This window comes from Schistocerca serialis, chromosome 3 (assembly GCF_023864345.2).
Source record: "Schistocerca serialis cubense isolate TAMUIC-IGC-003099 chromosome 3, iqSchSeri2.2, whole genome shotgun sequence".
Classification (NCBI taxonomy): Eukaryota; Metazoa; Arthropoda; class Insecta; order Orthoptera; family Acrididae; genus Schistocerca; species Schistocerca serialis.
In genome coordinates this window covers 795072645-795091659 of record NC_064640.1, presented here as the reverse complement: position 1 = coordinate 795091659, position 19015 = coordinate 795072645, and the positions used below count along the sequence as shown (strand labels likewise).

The following is a 19015-nucleotide window of genomic DNA, read 5'->3' as shown; positions in this document are numbered from 1 at the left end:
GCTCAACATAATGTCAACAATTCACACATTCTTGGTATAACATTATTAAGAGTAGACAGACTTAGGAGATTCTCGTGTGTATATTGATGAGTGTGTGCAGAACAGTAAAATTTTGTATAACATGATTGCATTCATTGCTTGTTGGCCTCCATTATTTACATAAGTTATGATGTGCAATTTGTTCTACTATAACTGCTTGGTGAAAGCAGATGATTTATTTTTATAAAAACTAAAGGCTTTTGCTCATTGTGGAAATGAACTAGCTGCTCAGTGTGACTGGCCGAAGTTGTTACGTACTTTCAGCTCACATTATAAAATAAAACCATGTATTATATTTTACATGCAATTGTTATTTGCATGGGTTGAACTCATTGCCTAGCTTTACATCACATGATTTTCCATATACGAACACTGAACAACTTTTGCTTCATAGACAACTTTAATGATTGAGATACTAAATATAGTTAAAACTTGTTTTCAGTAAATGATTGTTTCAGATTTACCCAATACCATGCTTCCTATTTACTACACTGAGGTGACAAAAGTCATAGGATAGTGATATGCACATATACAGATGGCGACCTTATTGCGTACACAAGGTGTGAAAGGACAGTGCATTAGCAGATGTCATTTGTGCACAGGTGATATATATGAAATGGTTTCCAGTGTGATTATGGCCACACGATGGGGAATTAACAGACTTTGAACATGGAATGGTAGCTGGAGCTAGATGCATGGGACATTCTGTTTCAGAAATCATTAGGGAATTCAATATTCTGAGATCAATAGTGTCAAGAGTGTGCTGAGAATACCAGATTTCATGCATTATCTCTCACCACAGACAGTGCAGTTGCCGATGACCTTCACTTAATGACTGAGAGCCGTAGTGTTTGCATAGAGTTGTCAGTGCTAACAGACAAGCAACTGTGCATGAAATAACCACAGAAACAACACACATCTCCTGCAGTATCTCTCCTGGACTCGTGACCATATTGGTTGGACCCTAGTTGGCTGGAAAACTGTGGCCTGTTCAGATGAGTCCCAATTTTAGTTGGTAAGAGCCAATTGTAGGGTTCAAGTGTGGCACAGACCCCACAAAGCTGGACCTAAGTTGTCAACAAGGCACTGTGGAAATTGATGACTGCTCCATAATGGTGTGAGCTGTGTTTACGTTGAATGGACTGGGTCCTCTCTCCCAACTGGACTGATCATTGACTGGAAATGTTCGGCTACTTGGAGGCCATTTGCAGCCATTCATGGACTTCATTTTATCTTCCCAAACAGTGACGAAATTGGCACTGGGCCACAATTGTTGACAACTGGTTTGAAGAACATTCTGAATGTTTCGAGCGAATGATTTGGCCACCCATATCACCTGACATTAATCCCATGGAACATTTATGGGACATAATCAACAGGTCAGTTCAGGCACAAAATCCTCCACCAGCAACAGTTCAACAGTTATAGATGGCTGTAGGGGCAGCATGGCTCAATATTTCTGCAGTGGGCTTGTAGAGTACATGCCACATGAAGTTGCTGCACTGTGCCAGGCAAAGTGAGGTCCTACACGATATTAGGAGATATCTCATGACATTTGTTACCTCAGTGTATATCATTCACATTTTTAAATAAATTCTTTTGTCAATTTGGTTTTCCAATAATTAAACTGAGTAGTGCAATTCCCTATGTAAAGGAAGAAATGATTATGAGACATGTAGTTCAGGCTCAGAATAGAGAAGTGTGTAGTTAATGTTGTAAGTAGCAGTTTACCAGTGCCGAGAGCAAGAGGACAACTGAAAGAAAGGAAGTAAAAATAAAAGAAAACATTATACCTGGCAACCAAACTTGCTCTGTCCTGTGCTGCAGTTTACCTGCAGATACACTACCCTTTGGTTTTATATAGACACTTCATTTGTAGCCTTCCTAGTGTTTTTATATCTACATCAATGTTCTGCAAGCCTTCTTACATTGTGTGGCAGAGGGTACATGTGTACCACTGCCACCTCAGCCTTATCTGTGTATGATTAATATATATTTTCCAGTTTCCGCCTTAAGCAACAAAATGTCGCTATGCTTCTCTTTACTGCTAACCATTTCAGATCTAGTAATTATAAACAAACATAAACAGTTAGGGCCCGTAGTAATGTAGTCAGTGCCTGACTGTGTAACTGTTTTGACAAGTTATTCGATAGATAAAATTATGGGTTAGCACCTTCATTAGAGTGTGAAGAACATGCAGAAATAAAGAAAGCCTTTTTGATGATGGCTGTGTTATATCCTGGCAGTATTATCCTAACTGATTTGGAGCAGGCTAAGGTGAATAGTCATAAAAGATGCTCATGAGGATAGCAAAAGTGTGCAATATATTCAGTGCCTTCTGTGTTTGTGGAAGACAGTCTAAAAAATTAAAACTGCGAAATTTACATTTTATATACATTATTTATGTTTATTTCAGCTTTATATTTGCTGGTGTGACAAAAGAACAATGAAAGAAGTTACATTGCCTAGAAATGGTTCAGTTTATCCGTGGCCATTGAATCATGTTGTTAACTGGCAGAAGAGGAGTCAGGTTATGAAGAAATTATCAGTTCTCGGATGGGCAAACAAAACATTAGAGGAGGTATGTTTCTTTAACTTCTGTGACTTTTCTCTATTTTTTCCTCTTTATAGATTTTCTTTAAAAGACAACGTACTGTTTTTTAACAACACTGTGCCCATAAATTAACATTAAGAACTTCAAAGTAAGTGTCCATGTTGCATGAATTGTAAAACGTATTCAGCTGCTTTCTAAATACTTCTATGCTTTCATATATGAACTCTTTGTAAAAAGAATATCACCACAGTGAAGGAGAGGAAAAAGTTTTATCTTAAAGAAAGAGAGGTCTGTTCGTTTGAAATGGTGGACAGTATTCCTGATGTTCTTCCTGGAAATCTTAGAGTTCACAGTGGAAGATTCCCAACAGGACTTTTGTAAGCAGTTGCAATTTGCATGTATCAGTTTCTACAGACTATAGCCTAGAAGAGAAATTGAAATTGTGTACGAAAAAAATATAGAATGTAAATAGTTTCTTCATATAGTTCATTTGTAACAACAGAAGAAATGTTATGTCATGTGATTACCCCTACATGTTTTTGAAGACATTATTATTACTTCATGTTGAAATGCAGACCATTGTAGACTATCAGAGGCTAAAGAAATAAAATATCATGTTTACCTGATTATAACATGAGGTTTTTTTTCCCAGATTCATAATTCAAACAATACACTGTTGTCTTATATTTGCAGATTAAACTATTACTGCTGAGGTTACCATTTTTATGTTATTTAGTAGAGTATTTGGGGGTCATCTTACATTTAGAGATGAAGCTTTGGCTATTGAGGTCACGTGCAGAGTTCTTCTGAAGAATGCAGAAGGGCAGGGCTCTGCAAATGATACTAATGTTCCAACAGGCTCAAGATTTCCCAATAGGCCTAGGCACTTGATACAATCATGTGACATTGACTTGCACGAGATACATAAGAAACTATGAACTAGCCACGGCGACGGTCTATTGTTCTGATTAAAATTTGATAATTTTGTGAAACGGAGAAGGAAATAGCATTAAATTCTATCACCTTACAAACTTTTGTTGTATTTGAACAGGTTTACAATAAATATTCTAATACATGTACAGATACAGTGTACAAACACTAATGTTGCTTCTTAAATAAAGGTAACATTCCAAAACAGACATGTACTCCTTCAAAAATCATTACTTGATTCAGAACCCATACCAATATTTTATTTGGTTATGAGAGACTTTAATGATTATTGTTTTTCTAAGTGCATTGCAAATGGGAAATTCAGTCACTGTCATGTATTATTAGAATACTGGGTAAAAAACATTACCAACTTTAGAACATGATGGTGACATTCAGTTGAAATGAGAAGGAAAATTAATCCAGAATGTAATGTCTAACAAAGGAAATAAAACATATTAAACTGACCATAATTGTTATCACAAGAATAAATTGCAGTGGCAAGACCTGTCATGGAGATAGTACCAACAGACATCACTAGATCGCGGTATGAGCAAAAGTTCAAGAATGGGACTGAACTGTAACTGTAAACTTTTATTTATGTATTAGTTTTTTTTATATATATCACCTGCTTACTAGAAGATATTGCAATCTGTCTTTCAAGTTGTTCGAGGTCAGCACCTCAGAAGAGTTGGAAGGGGAGCAGTGACACCAGGTTGGTTGAGAACTATTATGATTGTTGGTAGAGGAGTGATGATCGAGCAGCAAATTTCATCATGTTGGAATCTATTTTTCGCAATTGCTCAAGCTCAGCACTTAGGAAGGGTTGGAAAGGGAACAGTGACACCAGCTCAGCAGAGAACTATTATGATAGAGGGGAGGGGAGAGGTGAGCGAGCAGCAAATTTCTTTGTTGCCAACCGTGGAAATCTACACCACATGCTTTGGCTTTTATGAACTTCTACCATGTTTAAACCACAGTTTGCTTGAATCCATTTGTAGTCGGGATTGAATTGACTTTAAAATTGTACAAATACTCAACAATAGTATTAATTTCTGCAGGAGGTGGTAGAAGTCTAGATAGGAAGGGACCAGTGGCATAGTTACATGTTTCTTGCTGCAATATGTCAGTGCTCATCGACATATATGTCAGAATGAAAGGGAATGTGGCAGCTGGCCTTACACAGCGAATGACAGAGCAGCAGGCAGGCAAAATGTTTTGAAACGAGACATTGTGACATTCACCTGTCAGTGTGGAAGCAAAATCTGATATGTATGTGGAAAAAACAGCATTGTTCACAGTTCCCACCATAATGGCAATCTCAAAAATAGCATCATATTTGGACAAAACAACCAAATATTTGTGACAACAAATATATAAATTTCACAGCTATGCTGTTTGGATGATGATGATGATGATGATGATTAAAATAGTGATACCACAGACTGCTGGGTTAGTAAGCAAAACAGGTAGAAAAGAAAATGGTCTGAAAATTAATGTACACCATTTCTTTTTGTTTATTTTATTTCTCCTAGTGTTATCAAAATGTGTGGACAATCAACAAAAGGCATAAGTTTATAATATGTATAATTTTAACTTTTTGGCAGATACTTCATGTCAATAAAAATTTGTACTTTTGATTATTCAGAATATGTGAAAAATAAATTTTTCTCAAGGAGCCTTTTTTAAAAAAAATAAATAAAGGGAGGGTTGTCTTATATTGAAGGTCATCTCATATTTGGGTAAACATGGTATATTGACAGCTTGTAAGTGTATGAGACTATCAATCTGTATCTGTGATGTTTGACTTTTTGATCATATTTCACAATCTTATGCACAGCTATCCTGGCTACTATCCAGGAACAGAGATTTTTACACACTCTCTCTCTTCTCTTGTTGTATCAGTGTATACAGTCCCTCATACCTTTCCTCAACTTTAATGCCCTGTCTAAAACTTTAATGCCCTGTCTAAACAGTGCAGTGGAAACATTCATTCCTGTCAGAGTTGAATTACTTCAGTCCCACTCCATCACTAGACCGCTTTCTCTAAGTCCTTTTCAGTAGTAGGAAGCCAACTCTGGAATGACTTCCTCCATTATGTCAGAGAGCTGAATAACAGTCCCAGCTTCAGAAGACTGTTAATGGCATATCTGTTAAAGCAACAGTAATATCTGAATTAACTTTACAACTAAGTACACTTCTTTCCAACCAGATGTTCCTCATTTCCCAAAGCTCTTACTTGGTGCAGTGTATCTAAATTTCTGTCCCTCATAATTAGCTATTTATTATTACCATTATCATCATCATCATCATCAGCAGCAGTGGCAATACCACTAGTATTAATGTTGTTAGTTTGGATTCAGTACTGTTATTCACATTTTCTTTATATACAGTCAAATCTTTTTCAGTTATATTAATACCATTTTATTACTACTTATCATATTAAAAGTATCATTTCTTAAATAGGTATGGTGTAAAGAATACTTTAGGTGTAAAACCATGGTACATTATAAGAAGGCTCTAATCTAATCAGATTAAATAAATAAACGAAAGATGATTCAGCTGCTAGTGCACTCACAAAGTGATATACTATGAGATATATTTTGCAACAATTTCCTTCTCTTAGAATTTATGCTATTACAAGTTGTTTTATTTTTTTATGGCCAAAGCAGTTTTCACGTATTTGTTGCTCATTGTTAGGGAACTGTTCATTTTGTAGGTGTACGAAGAAGTAGAAACCTGCTGTAATGCCTTATCTGAGCGACTGGGTGACAAGCCATTTTATTTTGGAGACAAGTAAGTTTTCTCTCCCCTCATTTGTATGATCCACTTACCAGCTTTTACTAATTAATGTAACAAGCAACATATTTGTATTTTAGTCACATGGATTCTCTCCTTCCACTTGATACCCTGTATTCAAAATTGAGCCAGCATGTTAAATATATGCATAAAATGAGAATTATTTAAAGCAGTGTACAATTTTGTAAATTATAAAAATCAGATAATTTTAATAAAGGATTTAATTGCTGATATTGTGCACATCCACATGGCTGTTTAGTTAATGTTACTTGTAGTAATACATTAGATGCAACTTTCATATCATTTTGTTAAAAATGTCAAGTTTTGAGATGTGAGATAGGATAATCAGAGTGGGGAGAAGTCTCTAATGTAAAACAGAGTGCAAGAATTTTTCTTCAAAATTCAAGAATTTTGTGAAGAATTTGATTACATCTTATATCATAATGGAAACTACTGGGTGGCATACAATGAGTGAAGACAATTAATCAGCAGTCTCTTTCTCAGTATTATGAAGACTTTACCCTGGCCATCACAGACAGGCACTGCCCTCCAAACTTCGTCCACCAACATATCTTGTGTGTTATATCTCACCCTTCTGCTAATACTTAAACCACAGTGTTTAAGCCACACAGTAGTCCACCTTCCTCTTCTTTTCAGGAGGCATTGCATAATGGGTTCTTCAGTTCTTAATGTTCAATGATCTGTGTTTGAAACAGATGTTGATCATTTATTTTAAGTATGTTGCATCACATCCCTCATCCACATCTATAGTTATAAAATACTACTTGTCCTTGTTATTTCATTGGTGGACACATTGTCTTCTCTGGGATATGATGTTAGTCTCAGATCCATTTTCTGATATGAAGAAACATTAACTAGTACAAGGATTTTGTTATTCAGGTGGCTTCCAATTGTTTCTCAATGAAATAAAGTTTCTAAACTATGAGACAACTATATTCTCTAATATTCACACACTATTAATAAAAGGTACAGGGTGACACACGGGAGACAGATGGTTTTTAATGAAATAATACTCGGCCAACTTTAAAATTATTGCATGTTTATTTACACAAATCAAAGCTCATTATTTTCCATTTTAGTTAACAACGTTATTTGTGAAAAATAATGTCGTCAAGGTGATTTCCATCATTTCGAATGCAGGACTCGAGTCTCTTCTCAGAATCCTCCATCACACGGACTAAAATCTCTGCAGGGACGGCAGCAATTTCTTGAATGATTGCATTCTTCAACTCATCCAAATTTTGTGGTTATAGACAGTTCTTAAGGTACCCCCACAGAAAAAAGTCACATACTGACAAGTCGGGAGATCTGGGAGGCCAAGGAACATTGCCAAAACGTGAGATAATCCGGCCAGGAAACATGCGTCTAAGAACGGTCATTGAAGTGTTTGCGGTGTGCGATGTTGCCCCATCCTGCTGGAACCAAACGCGTTTTAAAGGGATTCGGCGTCTTCTTAGTTCTGGTTTCAAGAATGTTTCAAGCTTACGAATGTAACAAACCAAATTAACAGTAACTGTGGCCCCGTTCTCTTAAAAAAAAAATAAGGTCCAATAATGCCAACAGAGCCAAGAGCACACCAGATTGTTACTTTTTCTGAGTGTAGAGGACGCTGGTGGATAAGGTGTGGATGCTCTGGAGCCGAGTAACGTAGGTTTTGCTTATTCACGTTCCCGTTTAAATGAAATTGAGCTTCATCACTCATCAATAAAATTTCATTTTCATTCTATCCCAAAATCACTTGCATTCTGTAAGCGAAGTCTTCTCGTACAGCAAAATCAGTTTCCTTAAGTTGTTGGACAATAAGCATTTTGTAGGGATGGAATTTTAATTCTTTATGCAAAATTCATCTAACCGATTCATGGTTGATTCGTAACTCAGTAGCATGATGTCTAGCTGACCGTCCTGGGCTTCTGACTGCCGCTTTCCTTACCCTTTCAACATTTTCTGGTGTCGTTACTCTGCATCTCGGGGCCAGGATGCTCTTCTCTCTCTCTCTCTCTCTCTCTCTCTCTCTCTCTCTCTCTCTCTCTCTGTGTGTGTGTGTGTGTGTGTGTGTGTGTGTGTGTGTGTGTGTGTGTGTGTGTGTGTCAAGTAGTTTGATCTATTTTTTGCAATTCTACATGTGTGCTGAACATTAAATTTGGAATTTTACTTTAATGCATGTATGGAGATGCCTATTCTGCAATCATAGTGTTTGTTATGGGGTTATCAATATTAAACAAACAAGTGAGAATGGTAGCCTCCTATTTATATCAATTTTTCAGGACAGTTGGAAGCAGGAATTTCATCCCCATATGGAACATGCCTATTGTTGGGACTTGCTAGGTGAGGGAACAACTGAAATGTGTAGTGTCAGGCTGATAGGGGAAAACTGCACAGAATGCATTACTCTCTTCTTTTTATTCATGTACTCCCTCGGATCATGTGCCCCCTCATTTGCCTTAACTACAACCTCTGACCAGTTTCATAGATATCTGACATTCCAGTTACGTGTGTAGGAATAATTTACTCCTGTGCATTGCTTTCTCATCTTTTTCCCATACCCCCATTCTGTTTTATCCCAGTGGATTTATACCTTCCTGCACCTGAGCAAGTTTTCTTTACCTGCATATTCCCGTTGTTATCCTGTGCTATATCGCTCCTCTCTTGTATCACACTCAGTTGGAGAACTGTACCTACTATGGTGTTACTGAATATGTACTATGGTGTTACTGAATATATTAAATCAGAAAATAACAAAGAAAAACAGAAAAATTCTACTGACAAGAAAGATGTGAAATGGCATTTTAAAACCTGACATTAGCAGGTATCTTCTGAAAGGATGACCTGAAATGCATGAAATGTTGCATATTCCAAGGCCTTTCATGTTGTGTTGCTTGCAATAGGGTACTGAAAATGTATGTATATGAAAATGGCCATTATTGTAAACCTCTTTCTACTCAAACCTTTCTCCACTGCCTGCGCTAAGTTTCTTGTGACCTTGCATTTTAGATTATCTGCTGTGTGACTTTCCACTTCTTATAGTTGCTTTTATATTATTAAGTTATTATTTCAGAATTATCTGAAAACTGCAATTTTTGCATGAAGCACCATGTTATAAGGTGCTTGTTAATTCTTCTGTGGTGTGCATTACTTTCTGTGAAGTACATTTCTTCCATCAGCATCATTTTGCTTCATAGTTTATACTAATTTGTAAGATTTTGAACACAGTTGAATGTGTATTTTTCCTTAAAAATAGTATTACTTTCATAATTGTTTTTATGTTATTGATGCTGAATTTGACATTGTACTCATTTTAAAATAGATGTGTAATCATGATGTCCACTTATAATTACTTGATTTTTTGACATTCTTTTTTTATTTTTCAGTCCAACAGAGTTGGATGCCCTGGTATTTGGACACGTGTTTAGCATCTTAACAACTCCATTGCCAAATAACAAATTTGCAGCCATTCTCCGAGGCTATTCAAACATAATTCAGTTGTGCAAATTGATTGAAAATAAATATTTCAAAAGGATTAGTCAGTAAATTGTGCTAATTTTGTACAAAGTAGTTTTTGTTATAAAAATTTAAAGGCAGTTGTAATTCTAAAGTTTATTAATAAAGTTGCTTATTTAGTTTTCTTATATGTGCCAGCCAAAGAAATAACATTTCTGTCAAATAATTAGTGTTCCTGTATGCCGAAATGACATTCTCTGTCAGCGTTTTGACTATTTCACATCATGACCTGGAATTAGGAGTGTCTTCTTCTCTTCCCTAGGTATCCCTTCCAAAGTGTTATGCTACCTTTCAGCTAATCTTTGTGATTTCAGTGTACAACTGTGTGCTTCTCCTACTTTAAACTCCTTACCCCATGGGTAGAGACAGGAAAAATAATTTTCTTTTTTTGTCATTGTCTGCCTGGTTTGTTTATTTTCACCCAGTTCTGACATTCGTTTTTGCTGATTTTGATATTATGAGGATTGTCCATAAAATAATGCCCTAGTATTTTTTTTATAGCACTATAGTGCCAGAACAGCTGCCCAGAACCAAAATCTGAACACAGACAATAAAGTACTTGCAGCACAACACCAGACATATAACAATGTGCACATATCCTGCTGGGATGGAAAATTACTTTTCTATTGAATTCTGAAGGGATTTGTGTCCTGTTTGAGACCATCTCCATAGCTGAGTGTTAGCACAGCTGACTGCCATGTGTAGAACGTGGTTTCGACTCCTGGGGCTATCAGGGATTTTTCATGGTGGGTGCACTGGAAGGCGGTGCATTCAGCCTCATGTTACTTGATCGAGTAGTAGCAGCTCCATGTAATGAAAACTGACCATGGCCAGGAGAGTGATTTGTTGGCCCCACATCCTTTTCACACTGCATCCAATAACAAAGTTGGCAGATGATGACATGGCAGTTGTTTTTTGTATCCATTCAGAATACCTTACATGGCCATTGTAGGCACATTAATAGAGTTAAGTATCATCCCATGGTCGCAATAAGAACCTAGAACTGTTTACACAGACTTACACGGATCTGTAATCATAAGAGATACAACCCAGTGTTTCACTGTTTCAATCTCCTCTGCCTGGAGTATTTGCCCTTCACTTTTCTCAGAAGTTTGTTGGTTTAAACATCAAAACTTCATTTGTCCTTAATAATGAAGAAATTTTTATTTTCAACTTGAAATACAGATAATGGTTGCATTCAGTGGTGTAAGATTTTCCTCTACTTTTGCACAGCAAATCATACCAAAGGGAGATCTTTAATGCAATTCATGAGTTAAACTGCATATTTCTGTGGTATGCAAATATAAATGTGAAAATTGCCACATCAACATGGCACCCACGTGGATTCTTTCTATCAGGCAATCACAGCACAGGACACATGACATCATGCAAATGTACTTCTGGCTGTAAAACAGAGCGCTGAACATGTTTATTTCAATTTTTATTATGTGATATTGGAGAGAAATACACTCATCGGTACAACGGGGTTCTTTGGTTTGCTCTGGGAGGAGATCGGAGTGGATACTATAACACACAAAATATTAGCTCACTTTATTATAACATAGATAAGAAGAATTACTTAATTTTGTACAATCAATTTCCACAGGGAAGTCATGAGCATTTATACAGCTGTCTGCACATTAATGAATCACTTGACAGAGACAAAATACAGATCTCTCACTCAGAGTACATTTACCAATAACTTTCATGTAGTGTTCTGCCTAAAACATTGATCACACACCTGACCTACTAAGAGACACTGCTGTTGTCTTATGCAGTGATCGCGGACTGTGTTGAGGTGTCATGTGCTTGGCTGTAAGTACGAGAGCCGATGTGCCAGCGTGGCGAAACGTTTCTGTGCATGGCTACACTGGTGTTGCTCATTCATCAGTGCGACTTTCAGGGACTATCTTTTCTTGTGGTTGCGTTGTGAGGTACCAACCTTGCTTTTGCACCCTGCTCTATGAATGACACCACAGTACTCCCTGCCCCAAACCTCCAGGCCGTCATTGTGTAGTAGCATATGGCGATGGTAGGGAAAAGGGGAGGGGGGGGGGGGACTAAATGTGGATGCAGATGATGAGACACAAAGCTTAACTGTACCTGATGGCAGCTCCCTTCCCATGCCCCAGTATCCACCTCGCGAGTGACCATAATACCTACCAAAAAACTGGTTACATGATGCACGCCTGCATCTGGAGACACAGATGCTGTAGTCATGTGAACAGCAAGGGGATCTTCTGGGCTGACATGATGACCATCTTGGGGTGCTGCAGCATGTCCGTGGACATTGGTCCAGGCTGCAGGATGCCAATGGCGATGACGTCAGTGGCGGGTCAACCTCCATGGGCACCCTCGTGGATGGTGGCAGCTGCGTCTGGCAGAGAGGTGGAGGTGACTGCTGTTATTAACCCCAACAGCGAGCTGGGTCTGTGGGAAAAAATTCTATGGCAGTGTCTCTGACATGCTCGGAAACGCACCACAGATGGATATGGTGATGCCAATGCAGACCACGAAATTGTGCTCCCAACTCCGTTTCTTGCCAAACACTTTAAAAAACATTTCATCCTGCAGCTGAAACAAAATGTTTCTGTAGCAGCTGTAGAAGCTGCTACAGGACATGGTGTCTTTGTCTGTGTAATAATACTGCTGGCGACTTCCTGTCACATGGCAACGAGTGCTAGGAGGACAGAAAATTTTTTAAGGCTTGTTGGTATGTGTAGAAGAAACAGAGGTTCTCCATGTCACTTTGAACTTTCTAATGAACCATTCAGCTTCACTGTTAGTCTGAGGGTGAAAAGGTGACTTAGTCACATGGTGGATGCTGTTGACAGCACAAAACTGTTGAAAATAAACTAATGTGAATTGTGGTCCATTGTCCAAGGCAATGGCCGTGGGAAGACCTTAAAGAAAGAAAATAGAAGACAAAGCCGATACTGTACTTGTATCAGTGGTGAATGTCATGATAAAAACACAAGGAAATGTACTCTTTGCGTCCACTATCAACAACCATTGGGTCGTCATGGTCCAGACTGACACAGCCACTCAAAAAGGCATTGTGACGGAGCTGATTGATGTTACGCATGCACAATGCAACGAGAGGTCATTTGCTCAGTCTGGGCATCCATGCCCAGCCATGTACAATGACGATGGGTGAGTTGCTTTTCGCGAGCTACATCACAGTGGCCTTGATGCACTAAAGACAAAACTTCCTGCTGCAGGGACTGAGGAATCATAACATTCACATTGTCATTCTGCAAATGTAGCAGCAGAAAACCTGACAATGCAAATAGTGCATTGTGATGTGAAAAATAGCAACACGCCACCGGGTGGGGAATGGTTTTCAAACCACCTATAGCGTTCATGTTGCAAAAAAATCTTAAGAGTTGGGTCAGAAGCAGATGCTGTTGCAATACACTTAAAATTTTGAATACTTTCAAAATCCTGAGTATCGATTTGAATCCACAATTCCTCAGATGAATCAACCACTGTGGCAGTATTGAGCGGTAACTGAGACAAGAAGTCAGCATTCGAATGTTGGGTAGTGGGCCTGTGCAAAAACTCGTACTGATAGTTGGACAATACTAGAGCCCAACATTACAAGTTTTGCACTGTCTAAAGTGGGGCAGGCTTGGAAGAATTGAACAAGGCTGTTAAAGGCTGATGATCTGTAATCTAACAGAACTTCCAACTGTACACATATTGGAAGCACTTGGTAACCCCATAGATAACGGTGAACACTTCTTTTTCAAGTTGACTGTAATTACACTGTGCTTTGTTAAGAATTTCAAGGCAAAGTAATAGGTCTATCGGAAGAACCAATTCTGCAAGACAGCACAACCCTAATACCATAAAAAGATGCATCCACAGTTAACACCACAGGTTACCTGGATAAAAATGAATCAAATGACAATTTAATGCATCCATTATTGTTAAAATGCATTGTGACATTCATGGGAACACACAACAGGAATATTTTTCCAGTGCAGCCAGTTCAGCAGAGCTGCAATTTGTGCATAGTTTTTAATGAATTTGGTGTAATAAGTAAGACTCGTGACAGATTGGAGCTCCTTAATGTTATGACCACTAGCAGATCTTTTTTCACAGACAAGTTAGAAGTAGCAGGATGAATTCCCTGTGTATTCATTACATGCCATAAACCATCAAATAGTTCTTGGAAGAAAGAGCAATTTTCCTTTTTGTACTTTAAGCCAGCCACGGAAAGAACTTGAAACAAGCAGTCAAAATTTGTCAAATGTTCAGCAGGCGTATGATCTGCAGCCACAGTATCATCCAAATAATTTGTACAGTAAGGGACTTCTGCTGTTAATTGTTCCAGGAACCAATGAAAAATGGTAGGAGCTGAAGTACTTCCGAACAGTAGTCTTTGAAACTGGGACGAACATAGGCGAGTATTTATCATGAAATATTGCTTGGACTGCATGTCCATCAGTAACTGTAAGCACGCCTCACATAAATTAATCTTGGAAAAGAATCTTCCCTATCAAAGTCTCCAAAGGAAAAGAATCCATCGTGGTTTGTGAGTTTACTGTTACTTTAAAGTCAGCTCACAGATGTAAATGTCCTGACGGCTTTTTGAGAATTAACCAAGGGCAATGCCCATTGACTCACAGAAATGGGTTGAATAACCCCTTTGTCTTTCAATCTTTGCGGTTCTGCAACCTGCTACGAACAGCCTTATGCGAAAAATCTGTCATTGCACACTGTCTTCAACAGTAATGTGCACTTCAAAATCAGTAGCCCTTCATAAACCTGGTTCATACAGTTCTTTCTACTTATTACTCAAGTCAGAAACATTAGTGTGGGGCGCCGAAACACTGATTTGTAACACACTGTTTTATATACACAGGGTGGACAAGCCTAAACAAAGTATGTTTACACTGTTTCTAGAACATTACATGAAATGACACACTTTTGTAACTCCACTTAAAATTGTTGGCCAACTGCACATGACAAATACGGTTATCTCGTGTCCATTGTATGCAGGCAAAACAGAGGAGGCTGCTGTAGCTGTGGGGTACTGATACTTTCATATGGTTCTTTATTAACAAGGGAAACAGATGCACCAGTGTCTAACAGCAATTTTACGGTCTTTTGAGCCGCTCTTGACTGGACAAAAAGTTTGGTTTCTGGTTTTCATACTGCAGAAGTGTGAGACATTGCTTGGACTGACTTTAATTACCTCACCATTACGGAATGCACTTGTTGATAGTTACGCTGCGGCCATGCGCCTGCACTGAATTGGATGTTGCCTAAGCTGGGTTGCCTTGTAAACTTGTGGTCTGAATATGACCTTGCCATCCACACTGGAAGCATTTTGCATCATGACTAGGACAAGCTTTTGTCATGATTCGGTAAGCACTGAGGACAAGTCTTCCTAACAGTATTCTGTAGTATACGTCATGTACCATGATACTGAAAGTGCTTACCTCTACATTTACTTTGTGTCTGAGCCCTGTTTTTATACACTTTATTACTAGCAGTAACTTCAGACTGAGTGTCGTGTGCACTTTGAACAATGCAAATACATGTAGCCTCAAACTCAGCTTCATTTGTGTCCACAAGAGTTTGAGGTTCTACAATAGACAGATCTATTTTCAGATCAGGCAGTGGGAATATATGCATCTGACACATTCTGTACATAACATGACATCACTATAACTGAGCCCATAAGAACACTGAAACCTACAATTCCTGCTAGCCCTTTGACTTCAGCAATCCAATGTTTGAAAGTTTATGCCAGCTGCTTCTTAAGTCTACAAAATTTAACTCTTGGTGCAGCGACATGGACTTGACAGTCATAATGTTCGGTCAACAGCTAAACCAGTTCAGTGCCTAATAGTCTCGGGGAGAGAATCAGGGCACAGTTTTAAACACAAATGGTACATGCCAACTCCAACCATTGACAGAAAAAATGCTTTGCGGGCCATACCTGTAATGCTGTATGTGTCAAAGTGGGCCTCCAACTGAGTCCGATTTTCTGACCATTCCCCATCCTTATTACTGAAAGCGCGAAACTTACATGCAGCAACCTGTGGCAGTGCTGCTTGCTGTGAGAAGAATTGAGTCATTTGCTGGACACTGAGCGACAGTCATTCAATCTGCTGCACCTGAAACTGAACAACTACATTCACAGACATTGCCTGTTGCGGCTCAGACAGTGTTAGACATTTGGTGTAATACACAGAAAAATAGTATCAGAGGCAAGGCAAATCCCAGGTGTCTAAAGCACATGGGACATGCTCACAGTAACACTTCGGAAGCAGTCAAGGCAAGTTTATAATGAACAGCCTCAGTGCCATTTGTTACATTGAGTGGAAGTATACTCATCGGTATGATAGTGGGTTCTTTCATTTTCTCCAGGAGGAGTGGATACTATTGCTCACAAAGTTTTAGTTCACCTGCAACAGATCATTTCTGGACCACAATAGTCAGCGAGTGCCTGGTCACTATTGTGAGTGACAGTGACAGTTGGCCAGTGTCTGTGGGACTGTGGCTATTCTCCTGTCTAGAGATAAATCTCAATCCAACTTATGGTGCTGGCCTGGCCTGACTGGGTGGTCTGCCAAGGCGAATTTGTTTCCCACAGAATGGCTGGTGTTTCCTGGTACCCTATGGGAACAAACTTCTGGAAGTGTCAACAGGCAGCAGCACTGATGTACTCCGAGCATTAGGAGGGAATGAATAATCACAGTGACTATTTTCTACTCTGAATGCTGATTGGCCAAAATGTTGGCATGTGAAAATAATGTCTTGGAGCTATGGCACCTCATGAAGTTGAGGGGTCGGTCAGTGACAGTGGTAAGGTGCACGAGGCGAGTTGAGCTCTTGAAGACATAGGTGGCATGGAGGCGTATTTTATAAGTGCGTAATCATGGAGCAGTAAGGTTCTTTCTCTAGATGTGGAAAGTTCAGAAGTGCATTCCCTTTCACAAATAAGGGAAACATCTTAATCTGTTGCTGGTTTTCGAGGTGGGTGCTTGGTAATAGCAAGTATACATGGACTAAAGGGCAGCGTAACAGAGCGTGAAGCAATGGGCTAACTGGAGACATGTCTGATGGGCGAGGAAGACTTGGCAAGGGATACTAGAAGAGAGTAAACTGTGTTTTGCTTCAATAGAAATTTGAAGAGAGGGGTTCTTGTGTATACTCTTACCCTCTTTGATTTTAGACTGTGTTCCTGTGTGATTTATTGAGGAGATGGTAGAAACCAGTTGGTGACGGTAGAGAAACTGATTGCGGTGTTTGTTGTCCAATCCAGTGGTCAGACTTGGGGGTCTGTTGAGAATAGTTACATTTTTGCAGGGGAGGGAGTAGTTGCACAGTGGAAATGACTGATTCAACCTTGTCTCATGGGCCTAAGCGAGGCTGATGACCCTTATTTGTCTTTATAGCGTAGGTGTAGGAGAGCCTAGAAATTATCCAGGTCTGCCAACAAACGTTTGGAAGGAAGTCTAAGGAGTGATACATTGCATGATTTGTTTTGCACACCGCGCAGCACCGAGAGTTCTTCGATTCTGGCTGCAGCCATGACACGACTTCACGAAGTGCAACAGAAGCTTTGAGACAATGGGTGAGGAGGAACATTTCACATTTTATTATAATGTAGGTAGGAAGTATTACTTAACTTTTTACAATCTGTTTCCACAGGAATGTCATGAGTATTTACAACTGTCTCTGTACATTAATTTATCATGTGATACAGACAAAGTATCAGTCTTTCACACACAGTACATTTGATAACTTTCTCGAAGTGTTCTGCCTAGTACATTGATCACACAGCTGTCCTACTAGAAAACGGTGTTGTCGTTGATGCTCGTGAATTGGCCTGAGTGGTCACATGCTCAGCCATAAGAATTAGAGACGATGCGGCATAGAAAAATGTTTCCAGGCATGTTCATGCCAGTGCTGCTGTTTTGTGAATGAGGTTTGTGGTGACAGATGTTGCAATGTGGTGTGATGTTGTTTAACTGACTGACTGATTTGGTGGAAGAGACCAAACAGCGAGGTCATCGGTCTCATCAGATTAGGGAAGGATGGCGAAGGAAGTCGGCCATGCCCATTCAAAGGAACTATTCCAGCATTTGCTTGAAGCAATTTAGGGAAATCACGGAAAACCTAAATCAGGATGGCCGGACATGGGATTGAGCCATCGTCCTCCCGAAAGCGAGTCCAGTGTGCAAACCACTGCTCCACCTTGCTCGGTGATGTTGTTTAGCCTGTGGCCAAGGTTAGCTTGAAAGGTAATCAGACACCAAGTTGAGTTGTGTGTTTGCAAAATTAAAGTTCTGTGTATGGTATTTTTCATATGTATACTTGTGTACTACAAATATAAATAGTTTAATTGATGCACCACATTAAAGATCTTACAAAAGCTCATAATTTTGTGTACAATAGGTTGTGCAAGTGTCTGGAAATGTCATGTTGGTGGCTAAAACTGTTACTGGAATGGAGTTTATTAGAAATTGGGTATTTTCATTTGAGATCATGTCTAGAACCATGGTGTTTTACAAGGGGAATTGATTGTTATTTATATGGAAGCGTGGTGTCTGTTCTTTCGGACATCTCCAAATGAGCAGACACCACACATTCATGTAATTTAATGATTGTGATGGGTAATGAGTCCACAACCTTCAGTGTGGATGCATATTTCATTCAGTCTCCAGTGGGAATACAAAATTAGCGAACATGGAGGACACAGACGGGGCTGCCACTAGGTGAAATATGAGTCAGCCGGGGAGCATGCTGAGATAGTCCATGGACATGCAGTAAAACTGTGTCTGGATGGCATAGTGGTTAATGCAATTGCGTAGTAAGCTGGAGATTCTGGGTTTGATTCCCAGTCTGGCTCTCAATTTCGCTCATTGCTGCCGATTTCGCACAAAGCCTCGTTGCAGCTGGTACCGTCAGTCCTTTCCCTTTCCTTTCTCCCCTGTCCACCTTCAGTTATATAAATTTTGAGATTATACAGAACTCTCAGTGTTGAGAAGAAAGGTAAGAATCCAGTTTCAGCATTCAAACATTATCAGTTACAAATATTAATAAACTGCCATCTCCTGTATCTGAATCAAATGATTTAGATTATGTACATTATGAGACAAATAAACCACAATTCAGCAGTGGCTTCACTCCTAATGGTGCGTGGAAACAGCCACA

General features: G+C 39.1%; 1 protein-coding gene across 2 annotated transcripts in view; it reads left to right on the top strand.

Moving 5' to 3' along the window:
- LOC126470636 (metaxin-2) overlaps nucleotides 1–9966 on the top strand; it is a 53474-nt gene extending 43508 nt beyond the window's left edge. For both annotated transcript variants that reach the window (XM_050098616.1, XM_050098617.1), the window contains exons 5-7: nucleotides 2456–2620; nucleotides 6240–6316; nucleotides 9709–9966. In XM_050098616.1, coding sequence (XP_049954573.1) covers nucleotides 2456–2620; nucleotides 6240–6316; nucleotides 9709–9868 — 402 coding nt within the window. In that variant the 3' untranslated portion in view covers nucleotides 9869–9966. The remainder of the gene's footprint in view (nucleotides 1–2455; nucleotides 2621–6239; nucleotides 6317–9708) is intronic.
- The last annotated feature ends 9049 nt before the right edge of the window (nucleotides 9967–19015 follow it).